This window comes from Rhodofomes roseus (genome assembly GCF_022264815.1).
Source record: "Rhodofomes roseus strain CIRM-BRFM 1785 chromosome Unknown C8Q71scaffold_11, whole genome shotgun sequence".
NCBI classification, from domain to species: Eukaryota; Fungi; Basidiomycota; class Agaricomycetes; order Polyporales; family Fomitopsidaceae; genus Rhodofomes; species Rhodofomes roseus.
This window is the reverse complement of record NW_025952967.1, coordinates 75,018-91,850: the sequence shown is the minus strand read 5'-3', so window position 1 is coordinate 91,850 and position 16,833 is coordinate 75,018. Positions and strand designations below refer to the sequence as shown.

Here is a 16,833-nt window from a genome sequence, read left to right as displayed (position 1 = left end):
CGTGCTTAACGTGCTAACGGCGCCGTTACGGCTGTAAGCTATCTAACGAGATTCTAACGGCACGATTGCTGCATTTCGATCAGCTTGCTGAAATCCGCCCAGTGTTGCTGACGTCTGATACGCTGACGTTATGTGAAACCGGGATTTCAGCAAGCGTCAGCGCCCGTCAGCGCCCGTCAGTGAAATCGCCGAAGTTCTGATGTACCCGCATCCGAGATGAGAAAACTAACATTGCGCCGTAGGTGTATCAAGGCATGTATCGTTGATGAAATGCGGATTGACGAGAGAAAGACGTGATTCTTGCGACGATTATTGCTCTGCTGCAGTTCGTACTGTTTGATCAGCCTATCATGATGATAGGTGACGCTTAAAGACATTATCAGCGTACCTCAAAGACATAGTGCACCCTCTGCAGCCCAGGCGACCCTGGCGAGGGTGTCTTGGGTCTCTATGGCTGCCCGCTGCACCTGCGCTATGTGTTCATGGACTGGTTGTCTTTCTCCCGGCCTCAGGAAGTTCGTCCACGGCCACGGGGTGTCTCGAACTATGCTGTGGTGTGACTGTGTGCTAGGTAAATGCGAGTCCTGCCATTGGTGTTGTCAACTCACTGGCTCTGGCACCATCAGAGGCTCGTCCGCTGCTCCGAATGATATCGGCTGGGGATGGTACGCCGCGATCAATGGCATCTTTGTCAGTTTAAGTGCATCTACTTTCATTCATTAATGAATTAAACCCTGGATCTGATTTACACACTTTTGTACCCCTGTTAATCTAATCCTAATTCAATGCAGTCTTAATCCATTGCTCAGCTCATATGCCTAATCCTGGTGTATTACAGAGGTCTCTTGATGCACTCTTAATGCACTGCTGATCCACTTATGATGCACTGACTTAAGACATGCTTGATCTCAGTGTATTACAGGGGTACCTTAATACACTATTGATCCACTAAAGATGCATTGGCCAAGTCAGTGTATTACATGTTTAAGGCATACATGTATGTAGTTCTAAGCTGCTGGATTAGTTTTAGATCAAGGCAAAAAATAAAAAAGCGGACATATGGGGTTTGAACCACAGACATTAGAAAGCATTACATAATCACATCATCAAATCGGACCACAGGAACACTAACCACTGCACCACAGGTCTGTTAGAAATGTTGTAACACAATGTTATATGTCATATTGCTGGGATGCTGGACTTAGACATATTTTGGATGCTGGCACAGGGTGCCCTGCATTAGTGGTGGATCAATAGGTGTGTTAGCAGTGAATTAGCAGTGACTTGACACAGTGTGTTGACAGTGGATCAGCAGTGAATTGACAAAGTGTATTAGTGCTAGCCCAACATGTGACTCAAAAGTGACTGCAAACTTTGACCTAACGAATTTGACATCTAGCATCCATTGTCAGTTGAGTCACTATTGAGTCACCTGTCTGGCTAACATTAATACACTATGTTAATTCATCACTGATTCACATGTTAGACTAGCACTAATACACTTTGTCAATTCACTGCTGATCCACTGTCAACACACTGTGTCAAGTCACTGCTAATTCACTGTTACCACACTGTGTCAATTCACTGCTAACACACCTATTGATCCACCACTAATGCAGGGCACCCTGTGCCAGCATCCAAAATATGTCTAAGTCCAGCATCCCAGCAATATGACATATAACATTGTGTTACAACATTTCTAACAGACCTGTGGTGCAGTGGTTAGTGTTCCTGTGGTCCGATTTGATGATGTGATTATGTAATGCTTTCTAATGTCTGTGGTTCAAACCCCATATGTCCGCTTTTTTATTTTTTGCCTTGATCTAAAACTAATCCAGCAGCTTAGAACTACATACATGTATGCCTTAAACATGTAATACACTGACTTGGCCAATGCATCTTTAGTGGATCAATAGTGTATTAAGGTACCCCTGTAATACACTGAGATCAAGCATGTCTTAAGTCAGTGCATCATAAGTGGATCAGCAGTGCATTAAGAGTGCATCAAGAGACCTCTGTAATACACCAGGATTAGGCATATGAGCTGAGCAATGGATTAAGACTGCATTGAATTAGGATTAGATTAACAGGGGTACAAAAGTGTGTAAATCAGATCCAGGGTTTAATTCATTAATGAATGAAAGTAGATGCACTTAAACTGACATCACTGTCAATGGTGGGAAGACGTTTAACCAGGTTCCTGAGGTATTGAAAGTTTGCCATCTCTCCTTCCAGCCAAGGTAGGCCTTCTGACGGTCAACCAACAGGATACAGTCTTGCCCCACGTCTCCTCTCAACTCAAATGCCACCCAAATGCCTGAAGCCGCGATTACTCCAATCAGTTTACCGCAAAACGGTCTAACTTCCTCTGCTGCGGCCGGGATCAATGCAACCTCCATGCCGCTTTGGATGCAACATGGAGGGGGTCCTATGATAGCGACAATGGATCCTCCTTCGACATCCTCCTTCGATTTCGTTAGGAAGCGTATGTCCAGTCGGGTGTAGCCTTCCGCAGCTAACGGGAGAGACAGAATTGAGGAGTGGATGTTTAATGAATGGACTGGGTTCAGCATGATTGTAACAGAAGATTGAGAGGGGAGTAGTGGTATGGCCTAATGGTTGGTGGTCTGATGTTCTTTTTAATGAGTCTTAACCGAGCGGTGGCGTCGGTGGAGGAACGTGCTTGATTTTTTTCAAACATCAGAACTTTGGCGATTTCGGTGAAGGGCCGTGACGGGCCGTAACGGTTGCTGATATTCCAGTTTCACGTTCCGTCACCAAATCAGGCATCAGCAACGCGGGCCGCATTTCAGCAGGACGGCCGAATTGTGGGACCGACGCCGTCAGCTGCGTTAGACAGTTGTCACCTATCAGCAAGTTCACATATAACGCATCACCTACGGTCAGTATTCACACAAGTATAGTATCTGCGTCATGATGACCGGGCTGAGCTGCGTCGACAGGTCACTGTGCAATTCAAGGAGCGTGTACAGTATATATTCAGATGTACTAGGAACAGGCGTGCTGTAGGCAGATGCCTGCTTGTCCGTGCCCACTCTCGCCCACACTCGTTCGCACCTGCTCCCACTCATCATCCACGCTTGCCTCGACCTCGTCCCCACGGGCACGCGTTCGTCCGTGTCCGCCGCGCCCATTGTTCGCCCGCTCCCGCTCCCACTTGCTCTTGTCCGTCCGCGCTCGGTGTACTCGTCGGCGGTGTTTGCATGTCGGGCTGTTGTCCGTCGTGCTCATTGTTGGCGTGCTCACTCGTCCGCGCATCAATCCGCGCCCTCGCAGTCTGTGTCCTCGCTGGTCCGTGTCTTCGTGCCCGTGACCGCCGCAGGGCATGGTCTTGTTCGGGCCCACTATGCGCTGTCGTCGCCGTGTGTGTCGTCGCATGTGTGTGCTCGCCCGCCGTCCACCGTACCCGCGGTCGGCGTGTGTTGTCGTGCTTATCTGCCCACCCTCCCACCCGTCTGCCCTGCCCGCCTGCGCCCACACACTCAATCCCTGCCCGCGGTCCACTCGTTGGTTACATTTGCGCGCAGGGCCTTCGCCCTGCGTGCTCACAGCAGCCCCTCAACACCCTGCTCGTCGTACTTGCCCTCGGTAACCCATTCCCACCCCTGCTCCCTCAGCAGAATCTTGTTTCCCAGGCACTGGAGAGACGCGTCAATGGCCAACGCCGGCGTGCAGAAGTCTCCCGTCGCGGGCTGGTGCGCGACGGTGCAGGTGCGCGTGACGCAACGCGATGGGGATGTTGGTCGGCGGATGCGCGCGATAGCGCACAAAACACAGAGCGACGCGACGTGGTGGAGGATGGCGGACGGCGGACGTGCGTGAGGGCGGATGCGGCGGCATGACGGGGCGTCGGCGGGTGCGTGCTGGCGGGCAGCGGGATATTCGGTAGTGACAGCATCGGTGCGTAGGAGGGTGTCGCGGGTAGTGGCGGTGAGGAGGATAGGGCGGTGGCGGACAAATGCCATGGATGTAGAGTGCGCACAGTCGCGAGCGGGACGCTGGGGTGAGAGGACGCGAGAAGGTGGATGGGAAGATGAAAAGACGGTGAAAGAGAGACTCGCCTCTCGTCACGGTCTATGCGCACAATGGCACGCACCTTCTGATATCCCCGCCGGGCCTCCTCCAGTTCCGTGTCGCCGTGTTGCTGTTCCGTTGCGTCCAGTGTGTGCGCAGTACGATGTTCTGCGCAGTGTCGAAGTTTTGGATGTCGACGTGGAGGCGGTGTGACCTGTGACTCTGAGGGCGACTGCATAAGGACGCGCACGAGGCTTACCTTGCCGACACCAGAGTCGCCAATGAGGAGAAGCTTGAAGAGGTAGTCGTACTCGCTGGTATACATGGCGGTGAGGTCGGTCGGGCGAAGGCCAGGGAGGGCACTGGGCGCTGTCGAGAGGGCGGCGGATGTGCGGTAGAGGTTCAAGTGTGCTAAGTGCTAAGCGCCTGAGCCACGACACGCCACGCGCGCTTGCCACCCTCGCTGACCTTCCTTCCCTTCATGTTCGCCCCTCGCTCCTTTCTCCATATCTCTTACCGTCGGCCTTGCTCATTGCACTTAAGGCTTCCGACATCCGCGACAGTATAGAGGAGCCACACACACGGCCCACTGCGCACCTGCAGGGTGCGCGGCGCGAGGTCATACTATCGGACTCCAGCGGTGCGCTGTCATAAGACTATCGTTCAAATGGCTGTCTTGCGTATGGATACACACCAGACGTACGACGTCACGACCTTTGTCAACGCCTATCCCACCCTCGACGTCAACTACGAGCTCGCAAAGGGCAACTACTCCGTGAGCAATGCCCATCCCCATCAAGGTCTCGCTTAGCCATAACTTGGCCGGGACGCAGATGCAGAGATGAAGAGCAACGACGAAATTGTGCCAAAGAAGCTAGCAAACCAGCGGATCGTTGTCGGCAAGCCCAAGACACGCACGCGCCCAGTGGCAAGGAGGTGCCTCCCGGGCGGCGCAGTGGACATCGCGGCGAGCAACAGTGGTGCGCAGTCGGCACTCTCAGTTGGAAGTGGAGGTTCGAGAAACTAACGAAACTACCTCGTATTGCTACCAGACGACTCCACCACTCCCGCTCCAATCCTTCAAATGTACTTCCGTCCACAGACCCTGCCTAGCACGCCTCTGCCCCATAGGCACGTCTCACAACTTGATGCAGCCTCGGACCGAGTGACGCGGGTCTGCGGCGCGCTCTAGGTGCACGCGGCCCTGAGCGGCGAGGGACCTCGAAGAATCTGCGTGTCTCCCACTCGAGCACGACGCGTACGACTCACAGAGCAACCACGGCTTGACGTCCTCACCTGAGCAGAGCGACCTCAGCACGCGCGCGACTTCTTCGACAACGACGGCGGCACACGTCCGTCTCCATCTCATTCTTCGAAGCCGGCGGGAGCAGGAAGCCGGTACTGGTCTGGGAAGACGACGAGCCAACACATGACATGAGCAACGAGAACGGCAAGAAGCGCGACCGATGGGACCAGCGGCTCGTTGTCAGGGGCGGATGGCTCTACCGCTAGGACATGCGCCTCGCGGACATGGACCGGGAGCACGAGATCATAGGGAGGTGTCGACCAAGTGCTCTTCGGCGGCGTGCAAGGCAGGAGGCATGGGTGGACACGAGAGCGAGAGCGCGCGGAGCGGAAGCAGAGGGAAGGCCGCCAGGTGGCGTTCAGGCGAGCGTTGCGCCCGGTCATCTCTACGATGCTGATGGCGACTCACTCTTATGGCCAACCGACCTGCGTTTTCACCCTGCACGAAGGCGACGAAGCCTGGATGCGTACGTGCTACGAGCTCGAGGTGTGCGCGTTACACCCGTCTGCCCTTGTTTGTATATCTCACGACTGCTCGGCTCGCTTATGCCACTTGGACGAGCAAGTTCAACGCAAAGACCGACTGACAGTCAGCAACGCAATACAAGATAAACGGGCCCACACATACGATGACGGACCCGCTCACACCGTCTCGCCGGGCTTGTACGCCCACCCATCTGCTCGTGGACCCACTCACTGACCGGCGGACCTGCAGTACCCGCTCGTGACCCGTACCCACTGCGGCGGGCGGAGCCTCAGCCTCAGATCCCATTGATTACAGTACAGTAGCTACCAGTCCACTGTCAAGTCGTTGTACAACTGCATTTAATATAATCACTCGTCACTGCCCATTAGCAGTCAGAACGTCACTCATCAGCACTTCAGCAATATACAAAAATTGTATCTGACGTGTGAACTGTCTGACGGGCACGTTAAATGCTAACGTTATCTGACGGGTTGGCGTCACATACCGTCAGCATATCAGCAACCGTTAGAACCCGTCAGTGAAATCGCCCTTTTCCTGATGTATGCAATGTCTCGTCGAAGGTGCCTTTTTTCTTGAGCACTAACTCTCCCAGTCTCGCGATTGAGAAAAACGCGACCGTGAGGACTGCCCATACTGCACAGTCTGTAGGGTCCTTCGGGTCTAGATATGCGCGTAGAGCCGACAAGTACTCACGCGTATATGGTTGTCTCGGGCTACGCTTCGAGCTTGAAGGTGCCAGCTTCGTCGCTCCACGCAACAGCGTGTCTAGCTGCTCTTTGTCTCGGGTCCAAGGGATGCTGTGCAGGATGTGCCACGCACGGATACCCATTACGTAGTTGCGTATTGTGTCTGCGCTGTACGCGCCGGCCAGGTCCGCCACGAACGTTTGTAACAGGACGTCGCTAGTTGGCGCGCGCTGCTCCTCTGGGACCTGTCTCTCGTCGCATACTACGTGGAACGTCAACAAGCCCGAGCCGTAGACTTCTAGCGTCGACTGGGTCCACGCCTTCTCAAAGACCGACTTGACACGCGCAAGATCCTCCGCCGAGACCGCCACCGGAAAACCGCTGCGGTCTACTGGCTGCCGGCCGGTCACTGGGAGCCAGAGACGGAGCCGGTCGCGCGCGAGACAGTGCGGGCGTAGCGGGGATGGTGCCAGAGCTAGGTGCGAGGGGTATGAACGAGGGCGAACCTGGGACTGCGGCTGCACGGGTAGAGGGACGCCTCTCTGCCGTTTACTAGGCGGCCCAGTCGATGTGCTGCCAGAGGAAGTCCTCGGCGGCGTACTCATCTGTGTCGTATCCGGGTCGGATAGGAAACTCCGTGTAGTCTGGGGTGGCTGACTCTCTGCTAGGCTTTGTGCGGTGGACGAGGGATGCGTGACGGAGTCTATCAGGTCCATCCACGACCGCGTCGTCGAGGAAGGGCCGGATGTCGTCGGGGATGGGGACTGGGGGGAGAAGAAGATGTGCGGGGGGGTATCTGCCGCGAGAGGGAGCATCGGCTGGGTTGTGACCGCTCGGGACGTAGCTGAGGAAGAAGTCCACTCGCCGTCCCACAAGGGCGTGATGGATCCGCTTGAATGCGCTGTTGACGTGTCGGTTCTTACTGCAGCCTTTTCTCCACCCCCCCACGACGCCCATGTTGTCTCCGAAGACACGGATCCGTGGTGGGAGCTCTTCGTTGGCCAGCAGACATCGGACGAGTAATTCGAAACCCACCGCCTCTGCCCATCCGATGTCTCTTCCGTCTCTGTCCCATCCTGCGCGCAGCGTCCAAGCCCTCCAGTGATCGCCGATAACGATTGCGATGCCTGTTCCCGAGCTTGCATCTGAGAATGCGTCAAGCCGGGCAACTGGGAGAGGACCGGGGATGGGGCGCGAGATCGATTGTTGTGAGAGAGTGTCGAGCCACCAGTCCAGATCAGCTGGAGTCCCTCGAGGAGGGGTACGCGGCATGAAAGGATTGTCGTGGAAGATGCCCAGCATGGCTTCGAGGTTGGTGAGGTAACACCGTCCCGCGGGGACGACCAACGAGGCGTGTAGAAGCTTTCCGTAGAGCTTCTGGACTTCTTCCAACGTGTGCGTGCGGTGTCCGGGGGCTCGCCACTCGGATATAGCCAGGCAGTACTTTGCCACTTTCGCTGGAGGGAGGGATACTTCGCGGGTTTCCAGGTTCCATAAGAAGCCCGTGAATGGGAATTCGTGAGCGAAGGGGACATCCTTCTCGACCTGCCATGGGATTCCCAGTTCCGATGAGATGTCATCGATATCCGCCATGCAGCAGGAGTATCGCGCATCCTCCGACGAACGCTCTGAAGACGCGGACAAGTCTTCAATTGGGAAACGCATGTCTTCGACGAATTCGTCCACCCGCCCGTCCTGTAGCCGGTCACCTCCGTACCATAACCTGCCTCGGTCTTTATGCTCTCCGCCGTGGAATTCGATCTGTTGACGCCACTGCTCTCGTGCCAGGTTATATTCGCGTATATATTGCCGCAAGATCCGGAAGAACGTGTGATCGTCGACCCACTTCGTGATGGGGCCCAGTCCTCTGGAGCGCATGATGTCTGCTCCGGCATCTGCGACACCTCCATAAAGCCCCGCATTTGGAGCGGCTCCGAAGGCTGCGTTTGAGTCGACCAGGAACTGGTCGTTTGCGGACAGCCGTACGACTGTACCTGGCCATTGCGACGAATCCAGTGGTACCGTGCGATATGCTTCCGCCACGTCTCGAACCGCGGCCTGAGATCCTGGAGGGAGTCGACTACATAAGAGACACATTGCGGTGAACGTACCCCAGGTACAGGGGAAATCGTCTGATCGGAGTGAATCATTGATTGCGGAGTATCCAGCTCGTGGTGAATGAGGGTACGAGAAGTTCTGAACCAAACGGAAAACTCCTGGTTTGTGTGGCTTCGGAACCAGAGAAAGTGGAGAGGACTGAAAGGGGCCGATGATGTCTTCCAATTCGCGTTGTGAGAATGGGCCCATGTATCTCCGTTTTTGGATCTCGTCTTGGACGATGCGCAAGAAAGTGTCTGTATTCTGCTCAATTGTGAGGCTATTATTAGGGGCTTTAGTGACGTGAATGCGCGGGATTCCGATGATAAAGCCGGATCGTAGAGAAGACACCAAAGAGGGATATTTATCGAGAAGGTCTGCGTCTCGTAACGTTCTATACCAAGCATCAGGGTGGTATGGGGTGAGGGGGTTACTTCTTCTGTGCGAGATTGCACGACGAAGCTCCGTGGTTCCGCCCCCCACATCCCGAACACTGATGGATGTGTTTGGGGCTGGTGGAGCGACAACCTCCCACTCGTTGCCAGTCGAGACAGATCGTTTCTCCGTCCTTGTTGATAATCTGTCCCGAGGAGTTTCTTCCACACAAGGCTGGCTGTCCGTTCCACAGAGAACTCGATCGACACTTTCCGATCTCCTCTGAGGGGTGGCAGCCCAAGCATATGGCGCAAATCGCGAGGGCCGTGCGAGATGCGCCCCTCTGAAAAGACCCTCTTGCATTGCGCGAAGCGGACTCTCGGTCTCGCGAATGATGGCCGTACGGCTCTGCATCGTCTCTTCGACTACTACGACCCTGCTGCCCCGAACCACGAGTACCACCTCGCTGCTGACTTCTCGGAGACGGTGAGCGTCGTCGCCCCGACGCTTGACCTGATGAGCTTCCCCCTCGCTGGGATTCAAAGCTATCATTCAATTTTTGCATCTGAAGGTTTGTACGATCATGTACAGGGCGCGGGAATGGTGACCACGCCGGTTCACAAAGAATGACCACGCCGGTCCGCATAAAATGACCACGCCGGTCCGCAGAAGATGACCACGCCGGTCCACAGAAGATGACCACGCCGGTCCGCAGAAGATGACCACGCCGGTCCGCAGGGTGACCACGCCGGTCGAGAGATAGAGACCACGCCGGTCCAGAACAGCACGACCACGCCGGTACGTGAAAATATGACCACGCCGGTCGATTGAGTGAAGCCACGCCGGCCACAGAGGTAACGACCACGCCGGTCAAAGAACAAGGGACCACGCCGGTCAAGGAAATAACAACCACGCCGGTTGAGTGAACGCCGATGATAAATCCGCCAGCCGAAAATTTTAGGGGGGGGGGTAGGGACGAGATAAAAACGACCGCGCCGGCCAGCCCCGACAAGGAACGATATGACCACGCCGGCCGAGGAGAAAACACGCGACGAAAGCCCCACGGAGCGTAGAAAATGAAGTTGTAAATACCCGCGAAAATAAGGACGCGATCCCCATGGAAGACGAATATATACGCATTTGAGACGACGATGGTTTCGCGTGGGGGGGCGCACCGGTGCCGATGCGTCGAGGGTGTTTCGTGGTGTCGAGGAAGGAAACGGAAGATGGGAAGTTCAAGATCACACCTGGTCAGCAGAGATTCGACGAATTAAACAAAACAGAGGGGAAGACGCACCCGTTGAATCTGCAGCCTTGCCGACGTGGACTGGACTTCAGCTTTGCACTGCTCGTACAGTTTTGGTTCGAAGACGCCGATATTGTACGTCTGGTCCGAGACGTTCCTGGCGATGATCTTCTCGTGCCAGTCTGTGCGCACCTCCTCCATGTAGCGCATGAGGGCCGGCTGACCGATCGGGTCCTGGCTATCCTGATGCCCCACGATCTGTAGGAAGAACCGGAGGTACTGCTGTACTATAGGTTGCGGCCAGATCTCCGGGAGGTCCGTGATCTCCTGTATGAAGACGGGCCACGCGGTCGTCATCTCCTCGAAGGGAAGATCCGCGTCGCGGCGGACTCCCTTGATAGCTTTGAGGGACGACGCTGGGGTCAGGCTTAGACCCGTGTCTCCGGAGACTAGGGTATAAGTCTCGTTGACGACGCTCTTCGCTTGGCTCTCTGCCAGCTGACGTGTTTTAGCCGTGAAATAATCGAGCTCGACGTACGCTAGCTTCATGAGCTTCTCGCGCGCGTACTCCGCTACCCTCTGCCGAAGTTGGGTAGGGGGCCTTCGAGACGGATCCACCGTAGCGAGCTTGGGCTTTTTCTTGTCTAACGTCTTCTGTTCTTCTGCCGCTGCACGCTGTTCTTCCGCCCGACGCGCCTCTTCCTCTTCGCGCGCCCGCTGCTCTTCCTCTTCCGCTAGACGACGATCCTCTAGGGACTGAACCTGCCAAGCTTGGATTTGCGCGTTGTGGTGTGTTTGCCAACTCTCTCGAAGAGCCTGGACTGCTTGCTCGTCGTTCATGTTGCCGTTGGCCGTCATAGCCTGCCTGATCGCTGCAAACGCGGCTAACTCGTAATCCGGGCACCGCTCACCGGATGGGTCGAGGACGCGGGGTCGGTTACCATTTTGACCGAGAGGATCCATCGACTGAGTTATGTAGGGAGTGTCTACCACAGGTCGAGAGCGAACGAGTCTCGAAAACAGGCAGTGCCGAACAGACTGTCGGCCAACGGTGGCGGCGAGACGCAAGAGGTTCGAGCGCTCGCTGCCACGCGTGCATAGACTCAGTTTGAAGGAAGCGCTCGTACCTCGCGCTTCCTTCAAACACTCAACCAAAGCAGACGATCACCACACAGCAAAACAACACGACAAGAGCCTAAGCTAATACGCGCTAGTAGGGGCCACAGCCCTCCAGTAAATGGACCCCGCTCAGCCTCCTCCTCCTGGCTAAGTAGTAGTAGCCTGAGGCCTGGGCCTTGAGGCCGCCGCTCTCAGCAGTCGTTTATCCGGGGCCGCTCAGCCGGCGCTAGCGGCCTTGACCTCGCAGCGGGTAGCTACGCGTACCGCAGGGCTGCGCCCTCTGTGTTTGTGTGAGCAATACGTCTTACAAGGCCGCTTGGCTTAAGAAAAGCACTGCTTACCGTCAAACTGCAATGTTCCAGAGAACTCCGGAGATTGAAGGTAGCGATGAATTGCCTCACCCGCTACGTTGGATATCGGCTTCAAAACGTAGCGGCCTCCATCGCGTTCGACGCGTCCCCAGCTGACCTTCGAATAAATCAGGCTTCTGTCGTGGAGGTCGCGTATGTCATAGCGCTGTGAATAGAAGCGGAGCGAAGGTAGATGGAATAGGCGGGCCGTTTCCATCTGCTGCATCGAAGTTGGCCACCTCGTAGGCCGTGGTATACTCGAGTCGAACGTGCCCTGAGTGTCCACTCGCATGCAGACGAGTTGCGCTGAAGCTAGCATAGGGAGTGTATTCTTCTGTCATGACATTATCAATGTTGAGGGCACGACTCATCCAGTGCCAAGGATTTAACTCACCATCCAGTTGATTGATTCCGATTGTCCATCTGTCTTCAGAATGAGAATGAAGTACCTCACCCTCGACACCCTCGTAGAGATTGTTCTAATCAAGGCAGTACCGGATGCAGCTAGAGCGCGGAATCGAGGTTGGATTGACAAGCGAAACACAACAGCTTCCGAAATCCTGTTCGTAAGTTCCTCTGAGGAATCAACAACTCTCGACGTGAGATGCAGTTCGAGGGAGTCGGTTGCAAGAGCAGGAATGGTTGCGCTTGCATCGATAGATAGGTGCTGTAGCTGCAGATGTCGCTCGGGTGCGTCACCAATCAGGAAGTCGCCATGCCGCACCGTCAGCCTCCGGATGTTGGGAAACAGAGTTAGAAAGGGGTAAACGACACAGCTGCGCAACCTCAGCGTCTGGAGGGAAGGATGAGACTCGAGACCGAGAGGTTGTGGATCGACCTCCACGAGATCGTTTGATCCTAGATCGAAGAGACAGAGCTGCTGGACATTGTCCATCACGGCCGCTCGGGCGATGCGCATGATCTGAACGTCGAAGTAGAATTCGTGGAGGTGTACCGTCTTCGGTCTGCTCATCATTCGGCAGAACACATCGACAGCTATCGCGCCTATGCCGCCGAGATGGAGCTCCGAAAGACATGGGAGGGTAACCAAGCACTCCCCGATCTCTCGATCCTGCTCCAACGCTTCCTCAAAATCAGTGAACTCCATGGCTTCCAAGTCATGTGCGTGCCTGAGGATGCCGACTAGGGCGTGCATCGGGGATCCTGCATCGCCGTATCTGGCAGGGATCCAGGTTATGGATCTGCCGATGATTAACTTGCGAGGCCAGATTGTGCGATCGTCGACGTTCCTCGTCAGACAATCGTGCATGCGGACGAGCTGATCATGGGAGCGAGGTTTGGCACGCGAGAACGCATGGCGGCGTGAGGCCGAATGCAGGTCGCGCGATGTTGACGAGAGTGGTATGGCCTCCTGGGGAGAGAGCATGTCGACAATGCTGCGGAGGACGTCGTAGTTGCCAGTGAGGACGTTCATGATGATGACCGTCGGGGTGACGAGGTTGGCCCGTCAGACGTCGCTGACACGTAGTGAACAGGAAGATAAGTGTCCACGAAGAACCATGAAAGATCGCGATGACTCGAAGTACTTACCAGGGACTGTACAGTCGCATTTCGGCAACTTACGGCAGAACCTTGATAAGCGCATACACGATCGCGCAATGATTATTGTAGCAGTGGCTTTGCAGTGGCTCTGTGTTGGGTCTGTGCAAAACCTGAGCACAGCAACTGTGTGATCAATTAGCTAAATGAACTAGAACTCATTTAAATGTCCTCACCGATGTACGTTTACTGGAAGTTGAGCCTCGCGCACGGTTCGCTTGCAGGATGTTATGCCTTCATTTGAGATCAATAGCTCCGGCTAAGGTACATCCATACCATTGAGTTGAAGCTGCGAGAGCACCGCTCGTCACGGGATAGAATTTGCATGTAGTCATGGCGAAGACTGCGTGAAGCCATCCGGAGGCACAATGAACTTGTCTCGAAGACTTCCCTTGTTCGGTCTCTTCGACGCGCATAATACGCGCACTTACAAAACATCAACGAGGATTGTGAAGTTCGAAGCCACCATCGACGAGTATGCGACGCACTCCAGCAGCTACCAACAATGCCGTACCGTACCTGCAGGAAAGCGGAGTGAGCGTAGTTCTAGCTCAACGGACGCCGAGAGGAGTTGCTGACGGATAGTCAGGTAACTCCATGCCGTCTTGAGCATGTACACTGGGCGCAATTGATCAGCGCATATCGTTGAAGCGCATATCATCGCGCTGAGCAGGATCGAAGACCAAAGGCATGCATATGGCCGATGAGCACGGCGCGACAGCCAGGATGCAGAAGACGTTAGTCTGATATCGATGCTGTCGGCGGGTACTATGCTCGTTGAAAATCCAAAACACCTCGCATTGTCGTCATGTACTAAATGATTCCAGTGTTAGCACGAGACAGGTTTGCATCAAGAATTGGTCGCAGACGAACCGAGAATCTCCCTGCCAAAGACGAGTCAAGCCCGCTCGACGCACCAATACCGCGCGGTACTAGTTATGAAGATGAAAGACCGTGGATGTTGGAGTACGACGTTTGCGTGAATGTGGGTCATCGTGTATCGCAGCTACCATCCGCGGGCCATGCAAGCTTGACGATCAGATAGACGTGTATATAATATATACATTCCCGCGGCAGCGCCGTTGACAGACTGGGAACTATGGTTGAGACGGATGTCGCCATCAGGTACTGCCCATGAAGAGTCAGAAAACTCAGTAATTCTTCCACGACAACCAAGCAAATTTGGATCTTACGCGCCAGTACGCGGGGTACAGGCCGACAGTCAGCGTCCTCCAGATGGACCAATACATAGTCCTGTACGTCCCTGACTCCTGGATGATGTCGCATTTCCCGCTTTGCGAGCTCACTCGACGCATTGATACTTTCATCGCGCTCATCGGCCCGTGTAACGCAAGGCTTCGTCCTCTAAAGCTTCGATTCAGCGGCTCATCCCACGGGTTCTCCCAACACGATACGCACCGTCGAATCGCAACGTCTCACAAAACCCCGGAGATTGCAGGTAGCGATGGATCCTCTCGCCCATCCAACCAGCAATCGGCCGCACTACGCGAGTGTCGCCATCGCTTTCTACCCGTCCCCAGTCGGTATGCGAGGAAAGCACCTCGGCGTATTCCTGGGCGCGGTCATCGTAGTGCTTGCAGTAAAATCGGAGCCCGGGTATAGCGGAGACGAGGGCCTTCTCGTGTTGTTGCGTCACGCGCCACCCGCCTTTCAACGCTTTCCGAACACTGCAATGGATGGCGATCACCTGCGAGGAGGCCAGGACAGCAGGCATGATCTCCTGTATACATAGCAAGTATCAACAAACTGTCAAGATATTTAACCGTACTTGGAGGTCAGGAAATAGCGGCATCGCTGTGACGTACCATGCACTGGACAGCAAGAGTCAGGGACCAGAACTTCAAGACAAGGTACCTCACTCTCGAAGATTTTGTGGATATCATCTGCGCCAGCGCCGTAAAACACTCGGCGTCTCGGTCCTGGTGGTCCCAGTCACACGTCACGACGGCAGCGGTGGACACGACCCCGGTGTCTGATTCCGCGGGAATGTTGGAACACGGCGTGAGGTCTAGTGTCAAGGCATGGCACCGGAAGGTTGAGAAATGGTGCAGGTCCAACACTCGGACACGCAAGTGGTCGAGGTGTCGCCAAGGGTGTCGCTGGACCGGAGGGCCGGGGTGTGTCAGGAAAAAGACCCGCGGTACGAATAACCTTCGTATGCCAGGAAACAGAGTGAGGCTCGCATATAAGTCACTGTTATGGAGAGTGAGGCTCTCCAACTGCGGGTAGGCTTTCATCGGCGTCGAATGAAGGTTGAACACAGGCGTCGAATGAAGGTACACAGGTCTGAGCCTGAAACCAGTGAGAAAGAGGTCCTTGACATCATCGAGCGCGGCTGCCTGGGTAGCGAGTACAGCGTGTTCCGACGTCGTATGCGGGGCGAATCCGAGATGTAGTGTCTTGGGCCTACTGACCATCCTACACAAGTCGGCGATGGTGTCCTCCTGGCCGAGTTCTAGATGGAGTTCTGAGAGCTTCGGTAATGCGATGAAAGACTTTCTGAACCGCTCGTCCGAAGCGATCCACGAAAGGTACGGGAGTCTTAGCACCTCTAGGTCCCATGCGTGCTCGAGGATACCCGCCAGGGCAACAATGCCCGCCTCCCGGGACATGATTTTGTGTGTGTCGATGTTTAACTTCCGCGGCCATATCAAACGGTTGTCGATGTTGTGGATTAGGGTGTCGTGCATCTTGACCAGCTGCGCAGAGGTGCTTAGCTGAATATACGTGAATGCTTTCCGCCGTGCAATCCTATGACAGCCACGAGATACCGACGACAGGGCGAGGCAAGCCTGTCGAGGAAGCAAGTCGACAATGAGGTAGAGAACGTCATGGTTGAGACTTAGCAGGCTCATGACGAGGATGAGGGAGCAATACTAGTGAGTGGGCGAAGGTACGTAGAGATAGCACGTCGACAGTGCATGCCCGGGCCACGTACGTCGTACGTACGGTTCAAGGCAGAGTGGATGCGGCACCACGCCGCACAGACGCCGCCACCTTGACTACTGGCACCGTGGCACGTGCTCAAGTACTGAGTGCAGACTCACTGTTTCAGTACCAGTCCAGTACAGTACAACCGTACTTATGGCGTATAGGTTCTACGAGTTTAGAGCTAGCTAGCACTTTTGTTCTCTGATCGCGCCGTGAAAGCTAGTACAATGTATTGGGTACATGTCGCTTACTCTCAGTCAGATTCATTTCCACCATCAAATTCATTTCCACCACTAGCATAGACAACGACGGTGGGTTCCGATTCAAGGTTATCGTCCTTTGAAGTTACACTTCCAAATCAGTGCAACTTAGAAGCGCAATGATGACCTTTTTCCATAGCGTCGCTCGTCCACGTTCTCAACTCGAACACCTCTGACCGCAGGTTCCCGACATGATGCGTCGACGGTCAACTCCAAGTCCCAAGTCGCCGTGATCAGCGACGTCGAATCCGGTACGCGTGCCTCACCGACTCCACCCGCGAGTCGATCCTTCATTCATTCATCCTACGCCCCCCGTGCCTTCTCACATTTAGAATACGCGTGCAGCTTACCCGTTCCGTTC

General features: G+C 55.0%; 5 protein-coding genes across 5 annotated transcripts; 1 reads left to right on the top strand and 4 right to left on the bottom strand.

The window, feature by feature from the left end:
- Positions 1–2,700: 2,700 nt before the first annotated feature.
- C8Q71DRAFT_723932 (uncharacterized protein) lies at positions 2,701–4,360 on the bottom strand (the record flags this gene model as incomplete). Its single annotated transcript, XM_047921611.1, has 6 exons — positions 2,701–2,847; positions 3,079–3,232; positions 3,571–3,713; positions 3,836–4,019; positions 4,118–4,203; positions 4,295–4,360. The coding sequence occupies 6 exons, from the start codon at positions 4,358–4,360 to the stop codon at positions 2,701–2,703; spliced, it is 780 nt and encodes a 259-aa protein (XP_047778347.1).
- A 342-nt stretch (positions 4,361–4,702) lies between these two features.
- Positions 4,703–5,693, top strand: C8Q71DRAFT_868103 (uncharacterized protein; the record flags this gene model as incomplete). The annotated part of the gene is made up of 3 exons (XM_047928305.1): positions 4,703–4,835; positions 4,869–5,015; positions 5,414–5,693. 3 exons carry the CDS (start codon positions 4,703–4,705, stop codon positions 5,545–5,547), a joined length of 414 nt encoding a protein of 137 aa, XP_047778346.1. The 3' UTR covers positions 5,548–5,693.
- A 4,562-nt stretch (positions 5,694–10,255) lies between these two features.
- On the bottom strand, positions 10,256–11,310 carry C8Q71DRAFT_835550 (uncharacterized protein; the record flags this gene model as incomplete). The annotated part of the gene is made up of 1 exon (XM_047926430.1): positions 10,256–11,310. The coding sequence occupies exon 1, from the start codon at positions 11,192–11,194 to the stop codon at positions 10,256–10,258; it is 939 nt and encodes a 312-aa protein (XP_047778345.1). The 5' UTR covers positions 11,195–11,310.
- A 294-nt stretch (positions 11,311–11,604) lies between these two features.
- Positions 11,605–13,135, bottom strand: C8Q71DRAFT_858074 (uncharacterized protein; the record flags this gene model as incomplete). Its single annotated transcript, XM_047927478.1, has 3 exons — positions 11,605–11,630; positions 11,692–12,034; positions 12,095–13,135. 3 exons carry the CDS (start codon positions 13,133–13,135, stop codon positions 11,605–11,607), a joined length of 1,410 nt encoding a protein of 469 aa, XP_047778344.1.
- A 1,458-nt stretch (positions 13,136–14,593) lies between these two features.
- On the bottom strand, positions 14,594–16,136 carry C8Q71DRAFT_858073 (uncharacterized protein; the record flags this gene model as incomplete). The annotated part of the gene is made up of 3 exons (XM_047927477.1): positions 14,594–14,625; positions 14,680–15,001; positions 15,087–16,136. The coding sequence occupies 3 exons, from the start codon at positions 16,134–16,136 to the stop codon at positions 14,594–14,596; spliced, it is 1,404 nt and encodes a 467-aa protein (XP_047778343.1).
- Between the last annotated feature and the right edge of the window lie 697 nt (positions 16,137–16,833).